The 22626-nt window shown below is 44.3% G+C and overlaps 1 protein-coding gene across 2 annotated transcripts in view; it reads left to right on the forward strand.

Moving 5' to 3' along the window:
* nbn (nibrin) overlaps positions 1-22205 on the forward strand; it is a 69185-nt gene extending 46980 nt beyond the window's left edge. Inside the window, exons 15-18 of one of the 2 annotated variants that reach the window (XM_062029972.1) lie at positions 4172-4285; positions 4373-4422; positions 13152-13205; positions 21361-22205. In XM_062029972.1, the coding sequence (XP_061885956.1) occupies positions 4172-4285; positions 4373-4422; positions 13152-13185 (198 nt within the window). In that variant the 3' untranslated portion in view covers positions 13186-13205; positions 21361-22205. Of the gene's footprint in view, positions 1-4171; positions 4286-4372; positions 4423-13151; positions 15607-21360 lie in introns of those variants that run through there. The other variant, XM_062029971.1, reaches the window with a different exon arrangement.
* Positions 22206-22626: the final 421 nt, after the last annotated feature.

Genomic DNA, 22626 nt, shown 5'->3' on the forward strand with positions numbered 1-22626 from the left:
TTATGTTTTACAGATCATCTTGAAGCCGCTTTCTGACAGTCGCTTCAGGATGCGCCGTTTTGTGGGCGGTCTTATTTACGTGGCTCACTTCGGCAGCGTCTTCTCCCCGTCATCTTTGTTGCACCGGTGTAGCGTGCAAGGACGGGAGTGGAAGAAGTGTCAAAATTGGAGCTAACTGTTTTAATGACATTCAGACTTTACTTAAATCAATAACGGAGCAGCTACTCCTCGTCCGGAAACAATGCCAGAAATGTGTCCCGGAACTCTTTAATAACGAGAGTTCCTTGGGTGAATAATGTAAACTCACTTCACTGGTATGATTTAACGCTTTCATGACGAGTTTACTGACAGATATAAGTAAGAACTTTACACTACTTTATATTAGAAATGGCAACAGCGGAGGATGACTGTCCCATAACAAGAAGATAGTGAAAAAGAAGAAGCTTATCGACTACGGAGTCGGCACGGGCTACAAAGGGGGACGCATGCAATTTTTCAGGACTTATGCAGATTGCAAATACAGATCAGCAGGTACCAGAAGGTAAGAAAAGGAATTTGCGTAATATTGCGAAACAAAACGCCAGATAATATGTCTTAACTTATACACACACCATAATAATACTCGTATGTTGAAGCACAGTACAATCCATCAAGCGGTGCGGCTTCATAGCTTACCAAAGTTGTACTAAACATTTTAATAGATTTTTGAGCGCCTTGTGTAATGTTCTATATTGTCAATGGAACATATAAAATGTTGGTGTTTACATGAGTCATATTGCAGTCTACACCTATCTCTTGTGTGTGACTGCCATCATAGTGCAGTCTACACGTATCTCTTATGTTCGACTGCCATGGACTGGTCACACTTATCATTTCACCATGTACCAAATAAAATAGCTTCAAGGTTGGTAAACAAAACCAGAATTATTTCGTACATAAGGTTATAAGGCGCACTGTCGAGTTATGATTTAAAAAAATGATTTTAAGTGTGCCTTATAGTCCGGAAAATACGGTACAATGAAAGAAGGTATTGCGTTTAACTACTGCAACAGTCTGCCGCCATCTGCTGCCAGCCACAACAGGAGCAGCTGATTGCTTGCACCTGGACTGATTTCTTCTTTGCCGCGTAATAGCGACAGCCAATCCAGAGGCCGCTTGAAGATTTAGATAATAGACAAGAGTATGTGGATTTTGTGGGTAATACATCTGAACAAATGAGCATTGAATGTGGAATTCCACAAGGTTCGGTTTTGGGACCAAAATTGTTTATTTTATATATTAATGATATATGTGAGGTATCAACGTTATTGAAATGTGTATTATTTGCGGACGACACCAACTTTTATAGTTCGGGACATGACTTAAAAGCGTTATCAAACATTATTGAACAGGAAATTATTAAACTTAAGAGATGGTTTGATGTCAATAAATTATCGTTAAATGTGAAAAAAAAACAAAGTTTATGATTTTTTGTAAAAGGAAAAGGGAGGAAACAATCAAACTGTCAATAGATGGAATTGATATTGAAAGGGTTTCTGAACTTAGATTTTTAGGAGTGATACTGGATGACGGTCTGACATGGAAATCTCATATTGCACATGTACGGAAAAAGATGTCTTAAGAGTATTTTTATATTAAACAAGGTCAAATATGTGTTAGATTACAGGGCAATGTGTATATTGTATTGTGCACTTATATTGCCATATATCAGCTACTGTGTGGAAGTGTGGGGGGACACATATAAGAGAAACATAAAGGCATTGTATCAACAACAGAAAAGAGCTATAAGGATTATTCATAAAGTAGATTACTTAGAACACACTAACATATTATTTATTAATTCTGGTTTATTGAAACTACAGGAGCTAGTAAAGTTACAGACATTATGTGTTATGTTTAAGGCTAAAAGTAAAACATTACCAGCAAATTTACAAAAAATGTTTGTCATCACTTCTGAGAATGAAGAGCATAGAAGAAAAGGTCATTTCAAACATCAGTATTCAAGGACAACTTTAAAACAAATGTGTATATCAGTGGTGGGGGTTAAATAAAGGAATTCTCTTTACAATGAGATAAAAGACTGTAAAAATATATTCCAATTGAAAAATATATAAAGACAGAACAATAAGATCATATTGACAGCCATAAGTGTTTACATTTTGCTTTATATTTATTAATTTACTTGTTTTTTTGTCTGGTTTTGTATTTGTTTTGTATCATCCTGTGAGGTGTATATTACGTTTTTTGTTCGGTTTGTACTCCATGAAGTTTTGCACTTTTTGTGTTTTTTTGTTTGTTTTCATTATATTTGGATATACGTATTTGTTTGGTTTGTATGATATCCATTGAATAAGACTATGTATTATGTTGAAGGGGGCAGGAAAATATAAGTATTTTCTTCATCCTGCTCCTTCTCAGGCATTGGTGTGTAAATATGTGTTTAGTTGCTAAAGTTTAATTGTCTTATCGATCAAAGATGCACATCAATGAAGGAGATAAATAAAAAAAATGGAATGAATGAAATGGCATACAGATAGTGTGTCATGAGATATAAATTGAATTAAGAGGACTTAAAGGAAACTAAAGGACTTCAAATATAGCTACAAATTAGGCATAATGATGCAATATGTACATATAGCTAGCCTAAATAGCATGTTAGCATCGATTAGCTTGCAGTCATGCAGTGACCAAATATGTCGGATTAGCACTCCACACAAGTCAATAACATCAACAAAACTCACCTTTCATGCACAACCTTAAAAGTTTGGAGGACAAAATGAGACAGAAAAAGAAATGGCATAGAAAGTCGGAGAAAGTTATACATGTAAACAAACTACGGTGAGTTCAAGGACCGCCAAAATTAGTAGGACAAAACGGCGCTCGCCAAATACTCAAATCAGTGAAGCATGTTTAATATAAACAGTGTGCTTTATAACAATTAGGGAGGTTTGTGTCATGTTTGTCCTCCTACAGAAACCATATTAAAACAACAAATATATTTTTCCCCCTCATCTTTTAACATTTTTCATACATTTTTGAAAAAGCTCCATAGAGCCAGTAGGGCGGCGCTAAAGAGCCGCATGCGGCTCTAGAGCCGCGGGTTGCCGACCCCTGGTATAGACAAACAATCATTCACACTCACACTCATATCTATGGACAATTTACAGTCTCCAATCAACCTAACATGCATATTTTAGGAACGTTGGAGGAAACTGGGGTACCTGGACAAAACCCACACACGCACAGAGACAACATGCTCATTCCACACAGAGACGTCCAAACCGAGGTCCGAAGAAGCACAGGGCGTAAAGTTAGACGTTATTGTCGATAGTTAATTTAAAAGAATCAGGGTAGTTTACACAGGCTTGGACAAGAAATGCATTAATTAACTTGAAATACATTTATTTTCAATTTTCTCTCCTTATTTATGCCAATTGTCAAGTCCGTTTAGGTGAGCGACCAGCTGTAGCGCACACAATACATACTTCTAAATCATAACAGATGTTCACCACTACAACACCAGATGTAGTTCTACAAATCACGTTTAACTTGGGTTTGTCTCCAAAAAAGGCTCAAATGAATTTGCCTGCTATACTACCAAAATGTGGAACTCCCTACCGATAGCTGTAAAGGAGTGTAAGACCCTTATTTCCTTCAAAGCCCCTCAGCTGGGAATAGACAATCAATATATCCACTTGTATAAATTGGGCAGTTTTGTCTAAAATTGTACTCCAGTATTTTTATAATAATAAAGTGTAATTATTCTAACATATTTTATTTTATTTTATGCATATATATATATATATATATATATATATATATATATATATATATATATATATATATATATATATATATATATATATACTTCTAGGGTCTTGGGCAGCAAGTGATGTGGAGGGCTCTGCAGTCCCAAAAATGCTGCGTCCTGTTTTTTTGCCTTCAGGCATGACACATAATGGATAAATTAATGACGCGTTCTGTACACAGAAACATGGTTCGCACACAGGCATATTTGGCTCCATCTAAAACTTCGTAAATCAAACATTTTTCAAATCGAGGGTTTTGTAAATCGAGGTTCCACTGTACATGTAATTACTCTCAGCGTATTCACACAAAAGACAACTACTTATATGTATGGAAACATTTCTTTTTTTTCATGATGGAACAGATACAAGTGCCCGGGGCAGAGCGCTCAGCACACATCATCGGGGGGCCTGACATGCTGGCTCACAACCGGGGCAAAAACTCTGAACTGGATGAATGGCTGAAAGATGCCGTTGAGGTTCGATTCCCCCCTCCGTTGTAGATTCCTCAACCCGCGACGGTTCGAAGGAGTCGGGATTTCACTCACGATTTGTGTTTGTTTCAGGATGAGCGTCAGAGCAGACGGGAGGAAAGCCAAGGAGATGACCTCTTTAGGTGAGTTGTATTCGTCCGGCAAATTGTGCAATAGACCATCACATACCAACGACAGTGCTACCCGCATATGTTGACAACATAAATAATATACAATTTAGATCATCATAAATAAATGTGGTGCTTGCTACCTGTTTCAACTTGCTTGCAAACACATTATAATGAAATTTGCTTTGTAAATATTGTACAAATACAAAACCAATAAAGTTGGCACGTTGTGTAATTTGTGAATAAACACAATACAATGATTTGCAAATCCTTTTTAACCTATATTCAATTGAATAGACTGCAAAGACAAGATATTTAACTTTGCTAATATTAGCTAATTTGGATTTTGATGCCGGCAACATGTTTCAAAATAGCTGGCACAAGTGGCAAAAATGACTGAGAAAGTTGAGGATTGCTCAACAAACACTTATTTGGAACATCCCACAGGTTAACAGGCTAACTGAGAACAGGTGGGTGCCATGATTGGGTATAAAAGCAGCTTCTATGAAATGCTCAGTCATTCACAAACAAGGATGGGGGGAGGGTCACCACTTTGTGAACAAATGCGTGATTAAATTCTAGACTCAGCCAGCTAATTCCAGTCACCTCATAGACATAACACTAGAAGTAACCTTCATTAGGAGGGAAAAATCATCATCTGAAGTGTGAAGCCTGTTCTGAAGCCTGATCTTTGGGGCTGTAGAGGCCCGGAGACCTGGAATAAGATTGGTAGCCCTATAAAAGAATCAAATTCTTTGAACATACACTATATAGCCGAAAGTATTTGGCCACCCATCCAAATGATCAGAATCAGGTGTCCTAATCATTTGGCCCAGCCACAGGTGTATAAAATTAAGCACTTAGGCATGGAGACTGTTTCTACAAACATTTGTGAAAGAATGGGCCGCTCTCAGGAGTTCCAGCTTGGAACTGTTATAGTATGCCACCTGAGAAAATAAAAAATCTGTCTAAGACTGAGGCCAAGGGAAAAAACAACTCATAGCCAGAGTACACATCCCTCTTATATGTGTGTAAGAAGGAAATATCAAAGAACACAAAGGACATTAAAGACATTAAAAGAGCAGAGCTGATACAACCAGCCACTTCTACATAGAGCTATGAATAAAAAGTAAAAGAAACATATACACTGTGGTGGCCTCTGCGGTGTTCCACGCCATCGTCTGCTGGGGTGGGGGGAGCATGGCCAGAGACAGGAGCAGACCCAACAAAGCAACCAAGAGAGCCAACTCCACTCTTGGCCGCCCACTAACTCGGCCAGGGTCCAGTCCGCATGGATGAGCGACGATGCTTCTAAGGAGACTGAGGTGTCTGTACCTGCTCATTCAGCCAAGACACTGTGAAGCCTGTTTGTCCCGGCGCTCAGTGCTAGCTCCGCAGCCCTGTCTCTTCATCTGCATCTCCTCCAGTCGCTCCAAACAGACTCTGGTGTGGCAGAGACCCAGCAGCTGGTCTCCATGGCCAAAAGGCTCCCGGGAGGCAGATCCAGAAGGCCACAAAAAAGCACCGCAAAGTCACGAAAGTGCCACCCCTTGTCACACAGTCCCAAAGGGTCCCCAACCAAAAGGCAAAAAATATATATAATAACACATGAAAACAAGAGGGAAACACAAAAGGAGGACAGAAGAGCACAGAGCTCCTGCCAACAGCAGCCACTACAGCGGCGCCATCTTGGAAAAAAAAGAACGATGAATGATGAATCATGCTTTTCCATCTGGCAATCTGATGGACGGATCTGGGTTTGGAGGTTGCCAGGAGAACAGTACATTTCGAACTTCATTGTGCCGAATGTGAAATTTGGTGGAGGAGGAATTATGGTGTGGGGTTGTTTTTCAGGATTTTGGGCATGGTCCCTTAGTTCCAGTGTGTGAAAGTCTTGATATTGCAGGTTCGCTCTGGACCGACAGAATGTCTTGTAAGCCCGGATTCCAGGTTTGAAAAGTATTTTTATTTTGTGTATAGCTCGTCGCTCTCACAGCCACCCCCGTCTTGCTTGTGTGCGTGTCTCTTTCTCAGTGTTCTCCTCTCTCTCGCTCGCCCCTCTCATGGCCTCGGGAGCCCCCCGTAGAAGATCGGGAGAGGAAGTCCGCCACGGCCATCTGCGCACCCGGTCTGTGGACCACTCGGAAGTTGTAGGGTTGCAAAGCGAGATACCACCGGGTGATCCGCACGTTGGCATCCTTCATGCGGTGGAGTCACTGGAGGGGTTTGTGGTCCGAGCAGAGGCTGAAGGAGCGCCCCAGCAGGTAGTACCGGAGGGCCTTGACCGCCCACCGTAGGGTGAGGCCTCCCTCTCCACCGTGCTGTACCTCGCCTCCCGGTCCGAGCACTTCCGGCTGATGTATAGTACGGGCCGGTCGACGCCCTCTACCCGCTGGGACAACACCTCTCCCAGTCACCTGCCCGACGCGTCCGCCTGCAGACAGAAGGGGATAGCAAAGGTAGGCAGAGGGCTGTTTTTACCTTCTCGAACACCTGCTGGCACTGCTCCATCCACCGGACCTGATCTGGAGCACCCTTTCGGGTGAGGTCAGTCAGTGGGTTGGTCAGGTCCGCAAACCGGGGAATGAACCTACGGTAGTAGCCCGCCAGACCCAAAAACTGCCTCACCTCTTTTTTCTTCTTGGGTGGTGAACAGGCTGCGATCGCCACTGTTTTGTCTATCTGCGGGCGCACCTGCCCTCCTCCCAAGTGGTACCCCAGATACTGTACTTCCCTCCGCTAACTGCACACTTCGCCGGGTTGGCGGTGAGCCCCGCCTGTCTCAGGGACTTGAGCACTGCTCCCACCCGCCGCATGTGTTCTTCCCAGCCGCTACTCTGGATGATGACGTCATCCAGGTAGGCAAGCCGCGTATGCCGCGTGAGGGTGCTGTACCCGGTCCATGAGGCGCTGGAACGTGGCGGGCGCACCGAACAAGCGAAACGCAAGTGCCACAAATTGGTATAACCCTTCCGAAGTGGAAAAGGCCGTTTTTTCCTTGGACTCTGGCGACAAGGGAATCTGCCAGTAACCCTTGGTCAAATCCAGTGTCGTAAAAAAGCGAGCAGCACCCAGCCGATCCAGGAGCTCGTCAACCCGAGGCATTGGGTAAGCGTCAAAACGTGATATTTAATTTACCTTGCAGGGTTTCATCTCGAGACTGCTCGAAGGGGAAGTCCTCCGTAGGGTGCCAATGGGGGGAAGGGGGGGGGGCTTCCTGCGAAGCCCCCGCCGGTTCCCCCTCGTCAGTATCAGATGAACCCACGTTGCCACTGAGAATGGCGCGGACATTCCCCTTTCCTACGGTCCGTGAACGCACCCCACACATTGTGTCACTAAACGGTTAAACCCCGGCCAATTTGTACCTAAAGTTACAGGGTGCGTAAGGTGCGCACTTACAGCAACCTTGACACTATGCGTTTGCCCGTTACACCAAATTTCCACTGGCACAATAAGGTATTCGTGCACATCCCCATGAATACATTTAATTCTCACCCGTGTTGCCTGCCTCAAAGCCCCGGGTCGAACCAGGTGTTGGTGGCCCACAGCCCTTGTGCCCTTACCGGGACGCAATACGTCTCTCCCGGATCGGGGTAGGGCGCTGGAGGGTGCTGGAGGGCCGACAACCTGCATCACCTGTCCCACCTCCATTAGCGGGCATTCCCACCGCATGTAACCGGATTGCCCGCACCTCCAGCACACCTGCCCAGATGCCCGAGGTGCCGTCTGCGGGGTAAGCCCCATCTCAGAGGAGAGATTAAACCCCCGAGACCCTCCCTAGATGAAGCTGGTGATTGCCGTTGGCGCGTCCTGCGCTGCGTTGTTGTGTTTTGTGTGGGAACCTGCTCGCGGGTCGAGGCCGCGTCTGCCGGACGATGTCGTGGAACCAGTGGCGCCGTCTCTTCCTGCTGCGCGTGTCGTCTGTGCGGGGCTGGTACGGGCCTCTCTGCCGTCCTCGGGGTCGCCTCCTCCCGCCGCGCCTCCCGGTGTACCGCCAGGTGGTCTTCGGCCAGCGTCACTGCTGCTATTAGGTCACGTGGGCTGTGATACCGGACCCACGCTGATGTTCGTGCTGGTATGGCCTCTAAAAATTGTTCTTGTAAGATGAGCTCCAGCATTGGGTTATCGCTTTCCCTTGGTTGAAGCCACCGGGTCGCCGCGTCTCGGAGCTGCTGCCCGAGCACGAACGGACGGTCCTCTGGCCCCAGCCGTAGCGCCCGGAACTGGCGTCGGTGGTCCTGTGAGGTGCTGCCGACCCGGTCCAGTATTGCTCGTCTTAAATTTGGGAAATGCACCCGGGAGGCCGCCGGTAGGCTAAGCGCCGCCCGCTGTGCTTCCCCCGCCAGTAGCGGTAGCAGTCTCACCCCCCACTCTTCTTCAGGCCACCCACATGCTGCTGCCGTGGCCTCAAAAATGTCTACAAACGCCTGGGGGTCCTCCGTCTCCGCCATGCGTTGCCCGGAGATGGCTGCTGACGTTGGCGGTGCCGCTCCAAACCTGCCCGCTAGCGCCTGCAGGATTTGGCTCTGCTGTTGGCTTGCCGCTGACACTTCCGCCAGTACTCGCCCCAGTGATCCAAGGGAATCGGAGCCGACATCTCTGGTCCAAAGTTGATTGGGCGCCAGTTGTGAAAGTCTTGATGTCGCAGGTTTGCTCTGGACCGACAGAATGTCTTTTGAGCCCGGATTCCAGGTTTGAAAAGTATTTTTATTTTGTGTATAGCTCGTCGCTCTCACAGCCACCCCCGTCTTGCTCGTGTGCGTGTCTCTTTCTCAGTGTTCTCCTCTCTCTCGCTCCCCCTCTCATGGCCTTGGGCGCCCCTTAAGGGAGACAGGTGATTAGATAACCCGCTTCAGCTGGGAAATCCACTCACCTGTCAGCTGCTTCGTAGCCGGCTGCTGCACATGCCCTTCCCGCAGGAGACGCGTCGACCACGCGCCCCTCACACAGTGAAAGGAACCTTTTTAATACTCCAGGACACCAAAACATTTTGGACAATTCCATGCTCCTAACCTTGTGGTAACAGTTTGGAGTGGGCCATTTCCTCTTCCAACATGACTGTGCACCAGTGCACAAAGCAAAGTCCATAAAGACATATATGACAGAGTCTAGTGTGGATGAACTTGACTGGCCTGCACAGAGTCCTGACCCGAACCAGATAGAACACCTTTGGGATGAATTAGAACGGAGACTGAGGATGTAAGGAACCATGTGGGGAACATTGCCACAACTTGTTTATAACGCCTTGCTGTTTGTTTTCTGAGATGGTCACTCATACATTAGTTAACTGCTAACTTTGTCAGTGTTCCCAATAACATCAACTCTAGTTAAAATGTTTTGTCATCTTATTGAATTGCACGCAGGCTGTAAAGTACAGCACGCTGAGTTGTCAGTGAAGTACGAAGCTTGTGTATTAGATGTGAGAGGTATCACTCCTATTTATATTTGTTAGCCAAAGTTTTGCTCTGAGCCACGTGGTGTTATTGGAGAAGAACAAAGCTTGTTTATTAGACTAAAATGTCATTGGCCAAACTGCTTTGTGTTTTATATTGCTATCAAAAAGTGAACACCCATTTTTTTTTGTTTTTTTACAATTATGTGTGGGGAGTCATGTCAGAAAGTTATTACTTTAAAAAACAGTTCATGTGACTAAGCGTTTTTTGAATGTTTCACAGTGTGTAGTTAATATAGTTATTATATTTATAGTTAGTTATAATTATATAGTCATTTCTGTGTTCTGGCAAAACCTGCTCCCTAATAGAATTCATGCACCCCCTGAACACCTGCGTATGAATCCAGGTAATGCAGAAATGTAATTGTGCATTTAGGAATTCTTTCAAATGAGTTCAATCGTTACAATAAATATATGTATTTTTTTGTATTTTGTCATTTGTTTTACATGTTTCACACGACAAACGATCAAATGTATGATTAAGTCAAGAAGGGGTGTCCAATTGATGATGCACGGGACACGCATAAAACGTGGCTGTTTTCACATGGCACCATAAAGAATAAGAGTGTAATGAATCGTTTTAACAAGTGGATTCGATTCAATATTTGTGGTTGTTATGATCAATGGTTGATCAACCAGTGTTACTTTAAAATGAATACTGGACACTGCAGGTATGTATGCATACATCCATATGCATACATATATAGGATGATGTAAGCTAGTGTGTTTTCTTTGACGAAGCAGAAAAGAGGCAGTTTGATTTTGTGTGTGTGTTTATGTTAAGGCTGAGCTTTGTTTGATAACTAAGTCATACTCGAGTGCGTGGTCAGGAACAAGACTGCCGCTAAGAAAACATTTCACTAGCTTGAAACGAGCAAGTGTCGAGGCGCTCTTTATTAGAAGCTTGTTTGTTCTAAAAGGGAACTGCACTTTTTTGGAATTTTGCCTATCATACACAATCTTTGTCAGAAAGCACACGTTTTTTTTTTTCATGCATTCTAACTAGTAAATATATGCAAGGAGAAGTCTGCTTACAATGGAGCCTTTGGGAGTTGCTCTACTCTGCTTATGAAGCATTTTAAAAAACATACAAACTCTTCCATCAAGTTTCATATACACACTGTAAGTATATATTTAATGTAGTAATATATAGTTTGCTCATTTTAAAGGCCTACTGAAATGATTTTTTTAAATTTAAACGGGAATAGCAGATCCATTCTATGTGTCATACTTGATCATTTCGCGATATTGCTATATTTTTGCTGAAAGGATTTAGTAGAGAAAATCGACTATAAAGTTCGCAACTTTTGCTCGCTGATAAAAAAAAAGCCTTGCCTGTACCGGAAGTAGCGTGACGTCACAGGAGCTAGTATTCCTCACAATTCCCCATTGTTTACAATGGAGCGAGAGAGATTCGGACCGAGAAAGTGACGATTACCCCATTAATTTGAGCAAGGATGAAAGATTCGTAGATGAGGAACGTTACAGTGAAGGACTTGAGAGGCAGTGATGGACGTATCTTTTTTCGCTCTGACCGTAACTTTGGTACAAGCTGGCTCATTGGATTCCACACTCTCCTTTTTCTATTGTGTACCACGGATTTCTATTTTAAACCACCTCGGATACTATATCCTCTTGAAAATGAGAGTCGAGCACGCGAAATGGACATTTAAAGTGACTTTTATCTCCAAGACAATACATCGGTGACACACTTAGCTACTGAGCTAACGTGATAGCATCGTTCTCAAATGAAGATAGAAACAAAATAAATAAACCCCTGACTGGAAGGATAGACAGAAGACCAACAATACTATTAAACCATGTACATGTAACTACACGGTTAAAAATTCTCAGCCTGGTAATGCTTAAAAATGCTGTTGCTAACGACGCTAAGGCTAATTTAGCAACTTAGCAACCGGACCTCACAGAACTATGATAAAACATTAGCGCTCCACCTACGCCAGCCAGCCCTCATCTTCCCATCAACAGCCGTGCTCACCTGCATTCCAGCGATCAACGGCGCGACGAAGGACTTCATCCGTGGGTTTGGCGGCAAGCATCGGCTAGGCGTAGTAAGTAGTCCTTGTTGTATTGCTGTAAGTATTGTACTTAGCCGCTAAGACACCGATCGATCCCACCTACAACGTTGTTCTTTGCAGCCTCCATTGTTCATTAAACAAATTGCAAAAGATTCACCAACACAGATGTCCAGAATACTGTGGAATTTTGTCGAAGAAAACAAGAGGCTTTTCTATCGAGTCCGATGGGGTCCAACCACTTCCGTTGCTTTTGGGACGTCACGCGCATAAATCATATCCGAAGGAGTTTTTCAACCGGAAGTGTGGCGGGAATTTTAAAATTGCACTTTATAAGTTAACTCGGCCGTATTGATATGTGTTGCAATGTTAAGATTTCATCATTGATATATAAACTATCAGACTGCGTGGTTGGTAGTAGTGGGTTTCAGTAGGCCTTTAAGCATACGGTAGCGCATCAATTTCACAAATGCATCACATTTGCTTTTTCCTTCGACAACACACTCACTGCAGACTTCATGAGAGTCAACAAACACGTATAAATATCACTTATTGTACAATGTCTGCTGTCACCAGATGGCGACTGATGAAATGTTGATATATTCCTGTTTGGATGAAGAATGACTCATAATCCTTGCGAAGTAAAAAGGGTGGTGTAATCAAGCGTCATTTGTATCTGTGTTGCCTTTTACCGGGTTTAAATTGTATGCCAAAGTCGACCAACTTGTCGGATTATGTCGTCCTCCTTCCACTATCAAGATGAGAGACAATATTTGTGATGTAAAATAAACTTTCGCATTCTCGGAGGCGAGAAAGCAGCTCAGCAGCTGATGACGTCACTATAGCAGCACAAGCTTGTTAGCTGTCTGTGATCACGGTGCCGCTAAAAATTGTTTGTCTGTGGTGCAGCTCATAATAACAATATAGCTAATAATTGATTAATATTCAGATCACGAAATGTAAATGGAGTATTGTTGGTGGTTTTTGGACCAGACTTGTAAGCAGCATTTTATTTCCGTCTATTTACGAGTTAGAATGCATTGAAAAAATACATTGGTCTTCTTGGCTTTCATAATGATTGTAAACGATAGGCAAAATTCCAAAAGAAAAAGTGCAATTCCCATTTAAGCTGTTCAAACACGCTAGGCCGTCGTTTACGTCACTTCATTTGGGCTGCTTTTTGTTTGTTCAAATGCCTCTAATGACATTGAGGAATGTTAAAAGCTCATCAACTGTTATCTGTTTGTGTATTTTAGGTACAACCCCACCAAATTAACCAGGAGAAGATGAAACAGCTCCATGCCAGTCCTGTCAGTATACCAGATAAGATGCAATGATCATGTACATGTCCACTTACAATAGGGGCCTGTAGCTTTATTGTTTTCTTCCAAAAAAAATACAGTTAATAAAACCGAACAAAAAAATACATTAAAAATAGAATAGAAGGAGCAAACATGTTGACTCTAATATACTTTTTACACTCAAAACACAACGCTGAATGAAGTGCAGGCAGTTTTTTTCTTAATTATACACAACTCACAAAGGGTATTGTGCTTTCATGTGAAATTTCAGCATGACCCTAAAATGCACTTTTAACTTTCTCAGGTAAAAGTAAAAGCTTAATCTGACATTCTCTAAACTTCTGAATGCACAAGTCCAACAATACAAGGTTTTAGTACTTTTTGCACAACTTAAAAAATTCACAACGTTGTGTGATCCTTGAATGGACCAGTACATATTCATACAATGTATGCCTTTATGTGGAACATAAACCTTAACCTAGTCCCTCTGTTGCAACCAGCTGATGGCACTCTGTGGCCCTCTCAGCTCATTGTTAATTTCCCCCTGAGAACATCCTTTTGAAGGCTGGGAATGGCGAGGTAATGTCGATCAATTGTTATGTGTCAATATAACAAAAAACAGCATGACGAAGAGGACTGAGAACAGGGCATCTAATGATCACACAACTGCTGCGAATTTCGCTATTAAAATTTTTTGTTAAAGAACAGCAAGTAATAAACAGCATTCAGAAGGTAAAGGAACAAGTGGTAGAAAATAGATGGATGGATGTTCCAGTATATTTAAGCTGTATCCTGACATTTAGTGAGTATTGTATATGTGATTGTTGGATTGGTTCTAGCCTGTTAACAAAGTTAAAGACATCGAAATGGCACCTGCATCCTCTGATATTCTAGTTTGTGTCCCTCAGTGGAAAAGGTTGTTCACCCCTGACTTACATGTTCCCTGATAATCAAGTTATTCTTTACACTGACCGCCACTGAAGCCACCAACGGCAATTCATATAACAAAATATGGTCAATCAATTTATTTTCGTCAATGTTTCATATGTTAATAAAAAAAAGAATAATGGCATACAAAAAATTACAAAGTCTTCAGTAGTACAAGAAAGAGTTAAAAATGTACATGCCAAGACCAGTTTGTCCTTAGACCAAAGTTGTCCCTGCTTTAGCAAGCGGATGGAGACAATAACTGCAAGTGTTGTTGCCATATGAGCAATGTTTGCCACTACAGGGATACACATTTTAATCAATGTATTCATCATTAACAACTCAGTTCTTCGCTGATTGTGTTTTGAACAAAAAATGGAAGTAACGTGGAGTAAGCAGCAAAGGAGCTCTGGTCAGTTTAATCTAATTTTCTGTAGTAGAATGCGAAATGGTAGAAATAAATAATTGTTGAAATGTTTTTTCTCCATTTGTGCATATTTTATTTAGATTCTTGTGTTTTCAGATTCAGTATTTTATACTATTGCTGGGTTGCAATCACGTGACACAGAGTACCATTAGGCTACTGTTTATTTACCTGCATCAATGCAAATGTGGGTGTATTTTGAAAGATTTAGAAGCAAATATACAAGCCAGATATGATTAAAACATTTTAAAATTGGATGGCGCTGATTAATACACTCTTAAGAAGAATTATTTTTCAAGATTTGAACTATTCATCATCATTAAAGTCGACTGCTCGACCGCTAGAGATGAGAATCGAAAACTGGTTCCCAATTGATCAATTCCTTGGAATCGCTTACCATTTTTTCAAACGATTCCATTAATGATTCCTTTGTGTGGAAATGACACATTACACAACATGCGCAGTGAGGTCTGACAGCAACATGACGCCCTGGCCGCGGAAAAACTCCAAAGTTTTAGAAGAAAATATTGCAACAGCATTACTTGTAATCATTGCAAAGTTGCTATTTCAACAGGAGGAGGATATACAAGCAATATGTTGAAACATTTGACAACACGGCTCGCAATAACTGACAATATGGGTTTTATGGACACAACAACGTCACAGACAGACTACAATATGGTTGGAACCTTGGCAAACACTTTACTATGTGCTCAGGTCATCAAAGTATTCACTACATATATACAACATAGCTAAACAGGTGGCTGTCACTATTGATGTATGACTCCTAAACTTGGATGTTTGTTGGAATATCTTATGCTGTGTTTGTAGTCTGGCCATATATCCCATGTCTGATAAGTGCCATGGTAAATGCTGCATTAATGTGAAGGAAACAATCTACTCTAATTAAATAGAAATTCAGAATATATTTCCCCATTTCTATTTATTTATGCCCTTTTTAATTTTCCTTTTTTATTAAATGATTTTATCGATGATGTTTGATATTGCATTCCTTCTACATAAATAAACGTTGATTATTGACAAAACTTGAATCTGAGACAGGAACTTAAATAAATGAGGGAATACAGATCTCATGGGCCACACAGCAGGAAACATCCTTTCTCTGTTGGCTTCGAGAAGAGGTAAAACCTTGCTGTGGTGACTACGCAGACTCAGCACTAAAAGTTGAACGGAAAAAGACACTTGCAGTCCTTTACAAATCCGGCTAATCCACAAAAACATTGCAAATATAATGTTTCGGCGTGTGCGCATGCCACCGTTCATTCCCCAGCACGCGACGCTGAGAGCACCGCTTCTGCCACAGCCGCGCAAGGGTGCGGCTGTGTGCAGTCAGTAATCAACACACCTGCACTTGATGACACTCCACGCCATAACAGCCAGCGTGTCCTGAAATCCAGTGCTAGAACATAGTTCTCTGTTCACAGTAAGCTGTCACGTCTTGCTCCTCTCCCTGTATACGTGCTCTCCGTGTTCCTTCTGCCCTCATGCTCATTTGTCTTTTGGCATCCCGCAGTATTCCTTCCGCATCCTTGGTTCGAGCTGTGCGCCTCGCTTCCCTGGACTCCCCCCCCTGGATTTTGACTGCCTCCCTGGATCCTCGACCTTCGCTTGGACACGGACTCTGACGCCTCTCTCCATATTATATTATACAATATTATATTATATTTATACAATATTAAACACACATTTAAAGCTGCACCCCGCCCCCACCTCGGCTCCTAAGAGCATCTATCTGTGATGCTAATTCCTGCATACAAGCCCCTGCTGATCAGGAAGCAAGCTACAGTGAAGCAGGTGAGGACATGGCCAGAGGGAGCAATAGAAGCATTACAAGACTGCTTCGAAAGCACAGACTGGGACAAGTTCAAGGCAGCCGCCACCGACAGTCATCACACGTGTGGAGGAGTATGCACAGTCTGTGTCCGCATACATTCAGAAGTGCATGGAGGATGTTAGTGTGATCAAGAACATCCCCACACCGGCCAACGAGAAACCCTGGATGAACAGTGAGGTACATGCAATGCTGAAGGCTTTTAAATCTGGCGAAATGGTAGCACTTAAAACAGCCAGAGCTAACCTGAACCGTGCCATTAGGGTTGCAAAGCGTGCTCACAGTCAGAAAGTGCAGGACTTCTTCGAGAACCCCACGAACACTAGAAGAATGTGGCAGGGCATACAGGTCATCACGGACTATAAAGCTGCCCCCCGTCCCTGTGACAGCAGCATCAGCTTCCTTAATGACCTAAACAACCACTATGCAAGGTTTGAGGCACTTAACACCCCTCCGGCGAGGAAATCCATCCCTCGCCCTGATGAGCAGCCGCTCAACCTGGAAACAGCGGATGTCCGGAAAACCCTGAGGAGAGTGAACCCCCGGAAAGCAGCAGGACCTGATGACATTCCGGGCAAGGTGCTTAAGGGATGTGCAGACCAGCTGGCTGGGGTTCTCACAGACATCTTCAACACCTCGCTGACCCAGGCTGTGGTACCATCATGTTTTAAGACGGCCACAATTATTCCAGTGCCTAAAAAACCCACAATCTCCTCCCTCAATGATTATCGCCCCGTAGCACTCACCCCCATCATAATGAAGTGCTTCGAGAAGCTGGTAAAGGAATGCATTGTCTCCAGACTTCCCCCCACATTCGACCCATACCAGTTTGCTTATCGCCCTAACCGCTCCACAGAGGACGCCATCTCCTCTGCATTCCACCTGAGCTTAGAACATCTGGAAGGAAAGGACACACACGTGCGAATGTTGTTTCTGGACTTCAGCTCGGCGTTCAACACCGTCATCCCGCAGCACTTGGTGAGCAAACTGGCCCCCCTTGGATTCAGTACCCCCCTATGCAACTGGCTGCTTGACTTCCTCACAGACAGACCCCAGTCTGTGAAAGTGGGCGACAACACCTCCAGTGCCATCTCCCTGAGCACCGGCTCCCCCCAGGACTGCGTCCTGAGTCCGCTGCTGTTCACGTTGATGACCCATGACTGCTGTGCCAGGTCCACTACTAACCACATTGTGAAGGATGCGGACGACACAACAGTAGTGGGCCTCAGCCGTGACAACAACTACATGGACTACAGGGAGGAGGTGAAACATCTGGTTGACTGGTGCAGAACCAACAACGTGGTCCTGAACGTCGACAAGACAAAGGAGATCATCGTCGACTTCAGGAAGCACCAATCAAGCCACGCTCCACTCTTCATCAACGGCATGGTGGAGATGGTAAGCAGCACCAAATTCCTGGGGGTGCAGATAACTGACAATATGACCTGGTCCCTACACACCGGCGCTCTTGTAAAAATAGCTCAGCAGCGCATGCACTTTTTGCGTCGGATGAAAAAAGCACAGCTCCCTCCCCCCATTCTCACCACATTCTACAGAGGCACTATAGAGAGCCTACTGACCAACAGCATCTTAGACTTAGACTTCCATTTTATTGTCATTCAAATTTGAACTTTACAGTACAGATAAGAACAAAATTTCGTTACATTAGCTCATGGTAGTGCAGGATAAAAAAGCAATAAGGTGCATATATAAATAAATCTGGACTGGAGCCTGCAGTGCCTCAGACTGGAAGTCTCTGCAGAGAGTGGTGAGGACGGTGGAAAAGATCATCAGGACTCCTCTTCCTCCTATCCAGGAGATCGCAAAAAGCTGCTGCCTGACCAGGGCTCAGAAAATTTGCAGAGACTCCTCCCACCCCCACCAAGGACTGTTTTCACTGCTGGACTCTAGAAAGAGGTTCCGCAGCCTCCGTAGCAGAACCTCCAGGTACTGTAACAGCTTCTTCCCTCAGGCCGTAAGACTCTTGAACGCATCATAATAATCCCCTCAATTCCCCCCAAAAATGGATTAACTCGCTGGAATATAAAGACAATATAACATACATCCATAAACGTGGATGCATATGTAAAAGTGCAATATGTTTATCTGTACAGTAATCTATTTATTTATATCTGTACCTTATTGATTTTTTATCCTGCACTACCATGAGCTAATGCAACAAAATGTCATTCTTATCTGTACTGTAGAGTTCAAATTTGAATGACAATAAAAAGGAAGTCTAAGTCTAACATAGTCCTGCTTCACACATATAGTAGCATACACACTCCACCGCATCATCAAGCTCAATATATACGTGTTGAGCTTTACTTCTGTTTCTGTGCCATCTCCTTCCCCCACCGTACGTATCAGTACATTCTAGCCATGTCAGAAACAGATGGCACAAGAAGACCCCAGTCCGCGCCCCTTTCCCGACCCCCCACCGCTCCCGACCTTTTAGCCATGCACGCTGTACTCCAGCAGTACCAAGAGCGCTTCTCAAACCTGGAGAACAAGCTCGAAGTCGCCTTCGCAAGCCTGTTAAGAAGATTGGACACCATTAGTCCAAGCCCTGCTTCACCACCTGGGCCAGATCCTGGTGCGCCGGCAGAACCCACCGCCTGGAACCCCTCCTACGCCCTAGAACCCAAGATCGCCAACCCCAGACCCTTCAAGGGAGATTTTGAACTTTGGTTTTTGGTTCAATGTGAACTAATTTTTAAACATCAACCATCTCGCTATTCCTCCGATGGAGCCAAGATAGTGTTTTTTTCATTACTTTCGGGTCAGGCTCTTAAGTGGGCCACAGCAGCAGTCGACAAGACTTTGGGGCTGTGCACCGACTATACTGCTTTTCGAGCTGAGTTTCGTGCTTGCTTTGTTGGATCACCCCGTGGACGAGGCGGACCCTTCGGCACGTTTGCACACCATCCAACATGGCTCCCGCTCGGTTGCGGCCTACACCCTTGAGTTCCGCACCCTAGCGGCAGACAGCGAGTGGGGAGATAAGGCGCTCCAAAGCTCTTTCAGGAGAGGGCTGAGCGAGACTATTAAGGACGGCTTGCTCAGAGACCAACCTACCTCGTGCCGAGCCCTTATTGACCTGGCTCTTATGTTTGATCAGAGACTCATTGAGCGAGCAGCAGAAAGAGTATTGGCTTCTGCGAGCTCCCCTCCGACACCCAAGCTTCGACCTGCCGACCACAGCGGTGTGTGTTGGCCTATAACCCCGTCCATGCCGGTGGAACCCATGCAGCTCGGCAGGTCACGCCTGGCGGCTGAGAAGAGGGAGAGGAGATTCAGGTAGCACCTCTGCTTCTACTGTGGGCTGGCCAGACACACCATCAGAAGATGTCCGACGAGGCCAAAAGACCAGGCTCGCCAGCAAGGGGGATCCTGGTGAATCACACTTCTGTTCCCCAGTCTAAGAGGAACCCGGGCATTCCCTTCCCGGCGAACCCTGTCCTGGAGCTCTAAAATGCTGACCGTGGAGGCCTACCTGAATTCCGGAGCGGACGAGAGCTTTATCGACCACAAGGTTACCCGCCAACTGGGAATTACCCTCATTCCACTTGAGACTTTACTCTGGACGGACATCCCCTCGGACCCATCAAACATTGCACTGAGCCCCTATATCTGATCCTCTTGGGGAACAACACAGAGACCATCAGCCTCCCGTCGACCCTCTTGTCCTCAGGCGCTCATGGCTCCGCCAACACGACCCCCATATATCTTGGACCACGGGCAAGGTCCTTGCCTGGAGCACGGCCTGTCACGCACACTGCCTACGGTCGGAAGTTCCCCGGGCCAGCAGGTCCAAACCCATCTCACCGTCCACTGATTTCTCCCATGTTCCCGCGGCCTATCATGACCTTGCAGCTGTCTTCGTCAAGGAACGTGCACTTTCTCTCCCGCTGCATAGACCCTACAACTGCGCCATTGATCTGCTTTCCAACGCTGTCCGCCCCTCCAGCCGGCTGTACAATCTGTCTCTACCTGAGAAACAAGCCATGAGGGACTACAACTCTGAATCCCTCGCCTCAGGAATCATCACTCCCTCGAAGCTTCTTTTTTGTTGGCAAGAAGGACGGTTCTTTGAGGCCGTGCATCGACTACCGTCAATTGAACTGCATAACCGTCAAAAATAAGTTTCTCCTACCTCTTTCGAGCCCCTCGCTCCAGCCACTATTTTCAGTAAGCTTGATCTCCGCAATGGCTATCACCTGGTGCGCATTAAGGAGGGTGATGAGTGGAAGACGGTCTTGAACACTCATCTCGGACACTTTGAATATAATATATACCGTAATTTCCGGACTATAAGCCGCTACTTTTCCCCCTCGTTCTGGTCCCTGCGGCTTATACAAGGGTGCGGCTTATATACGGCCTGTTCTTCTCCGACACCGACGAAGAGGATTTCGGTGGTTTTAGTACGCAGGAGGAAGACGATGACACAATGATTAAAGACTGACTTTTCATATACCGGTAGGCTGGTTATTTTGATAACGTACATGCGAGCACTTTGTATTACTTTGCACCGTTGTATTATTTGTACTCTGCACGAATGCTGTTCGCCATGTCAAAGATGTGAAAGTTTGATTGAATGATTGAAAGATTTATAGTTAATAAATGGGACGCTTTGCCTTCCCAAACAGTCATCTCTGTCCCAACAATCCCCTCCGTGGTAGCAGGAACCCCTATATACTACGGTAATTACACATCAAAACCCTGCGGCTTATAGTCGGGTGCGGCTTATATATGGAGCAATCTGTATTTTCCCCTAAATTTAGCTGGTGCGGCTTATAGTCAGGTGCGGCTTATAGTCCGGAAATTACGGTATATATTTTTGAATATAGGACTTATCCAGGACCCCAGCTGTCTTCCAGGCTTTGGTCAATTACGTTTTGCGAGACATGCTGGACCGTTTTGTTGTCGTTCACCTGGATGATATTCTAATGTTTTACCAGAACCTGCAGGAGCACCAGCGACATGTCCGCTAGGTCCTTCAACACCTACTGGAGAACGGGCTATTTGTCAAGGCGGAGAAATGTGAGTTCCACGCACTATCTGTGGGATTTTTGGGGTTTGTCATTGAAAAGGGGCACATCAAGGCGGTCCCCAAGAAGATCGAGGCGGTGTGGGAGTGGCCTCAACCCACTACATGACGGAACTGAGGCGGTTCTTGGGATTCGTGGGATTTTACCAACGTTTCATCCGGGACTTCAGTAAGGTAGCTGCACCTCTCCATGCTCTCACCTCTACCAGCTTTCTTTTTCAGTGGACTAAGGAGGCCAGTGAGGCCTTCAGGGGCCTAAAGGAAAGTTTTGTCTCCCTGTCACTTTTCACTCCAGATGGCACATTTGTTATAGGTAGTCCTTGGTTCTAGATCATGGCTATACTTGTAGCTTTATAACTCCCCTTGTTACCAGCAGAACTTGTGTAGGTGGGCCAAAACGTTCTCCAATGGTTGGTTTGAGACGCAGTCCCCCCGCTGAAACGGGTGCGAGGGCTTCTCCATTGGTGATCAAAGCATTTCTAATGAGTGTACGCTAGTGATGGGTTGATGAGGCGTCATGAAGCATTTCGACACATTGCAAAACTGTATTGATACTGTGTCGATACTGTGTCACTAAATACTGACATCTGCTGGACATTAAAAATCCCTACAGGCAACCTATGGACCGACTCAACTGACACTGATTTATATACAATAATATAAACCAAGTCATTGTATTTCATTTAGGATTATTTCATATTTTCATTTAAATAAAAATATATTTTTATCTTTTTTAGATACAGTCAATAAATAATGTGAACATGTATCATAACATGGAAAACTAAGAGAACGTGTTGTGAATGAGGATGCTTGTGGACTGGGAATTTTTTTAATTTATTTTTTTACACATTTTTATTTTAAAAAAAAACAGTTTTTCCAACATATACAATTTTAGACGATTTCTCTTAGTTATTATTTCTCCGGCTGTAGAAAAGACCCGCTCACAGGCAATGTTCCCTCTAATTGTTCATGTGTGTGAGCAAACACAAAAACTCCCTGAGCATTCAGTGGAGCACATGTGAGCAACATCACACGTGGCAATACCAGCAGCACATCTGTCTCAAACCAATCTTTTATAATAACACTCAAATGACAGGAGTCATTTTCATGAGATTATTTTGTAATATTAGTGATTTGGCCCACTTGTAATGAAAATAAAAGAAATCTTGTTTTTCAT

This window comes from Entelurus aequoreus, linkage group LG20 (genome assembly GCF_033978785.1).
Source record: "Entelurus aequoreus isolate RoL-2023_Sb linkage group LG20, RoL_Eaeq_v1.1, whole genome shotgun sequence".
In the NCBI taxonomy this organism is placed as follows: Eukaryota; Metazoa; Chordata; class Actinopteri; order Syngnathiformes; family Syngnathidae; genus Entelurus; species Entelurus aequoreus.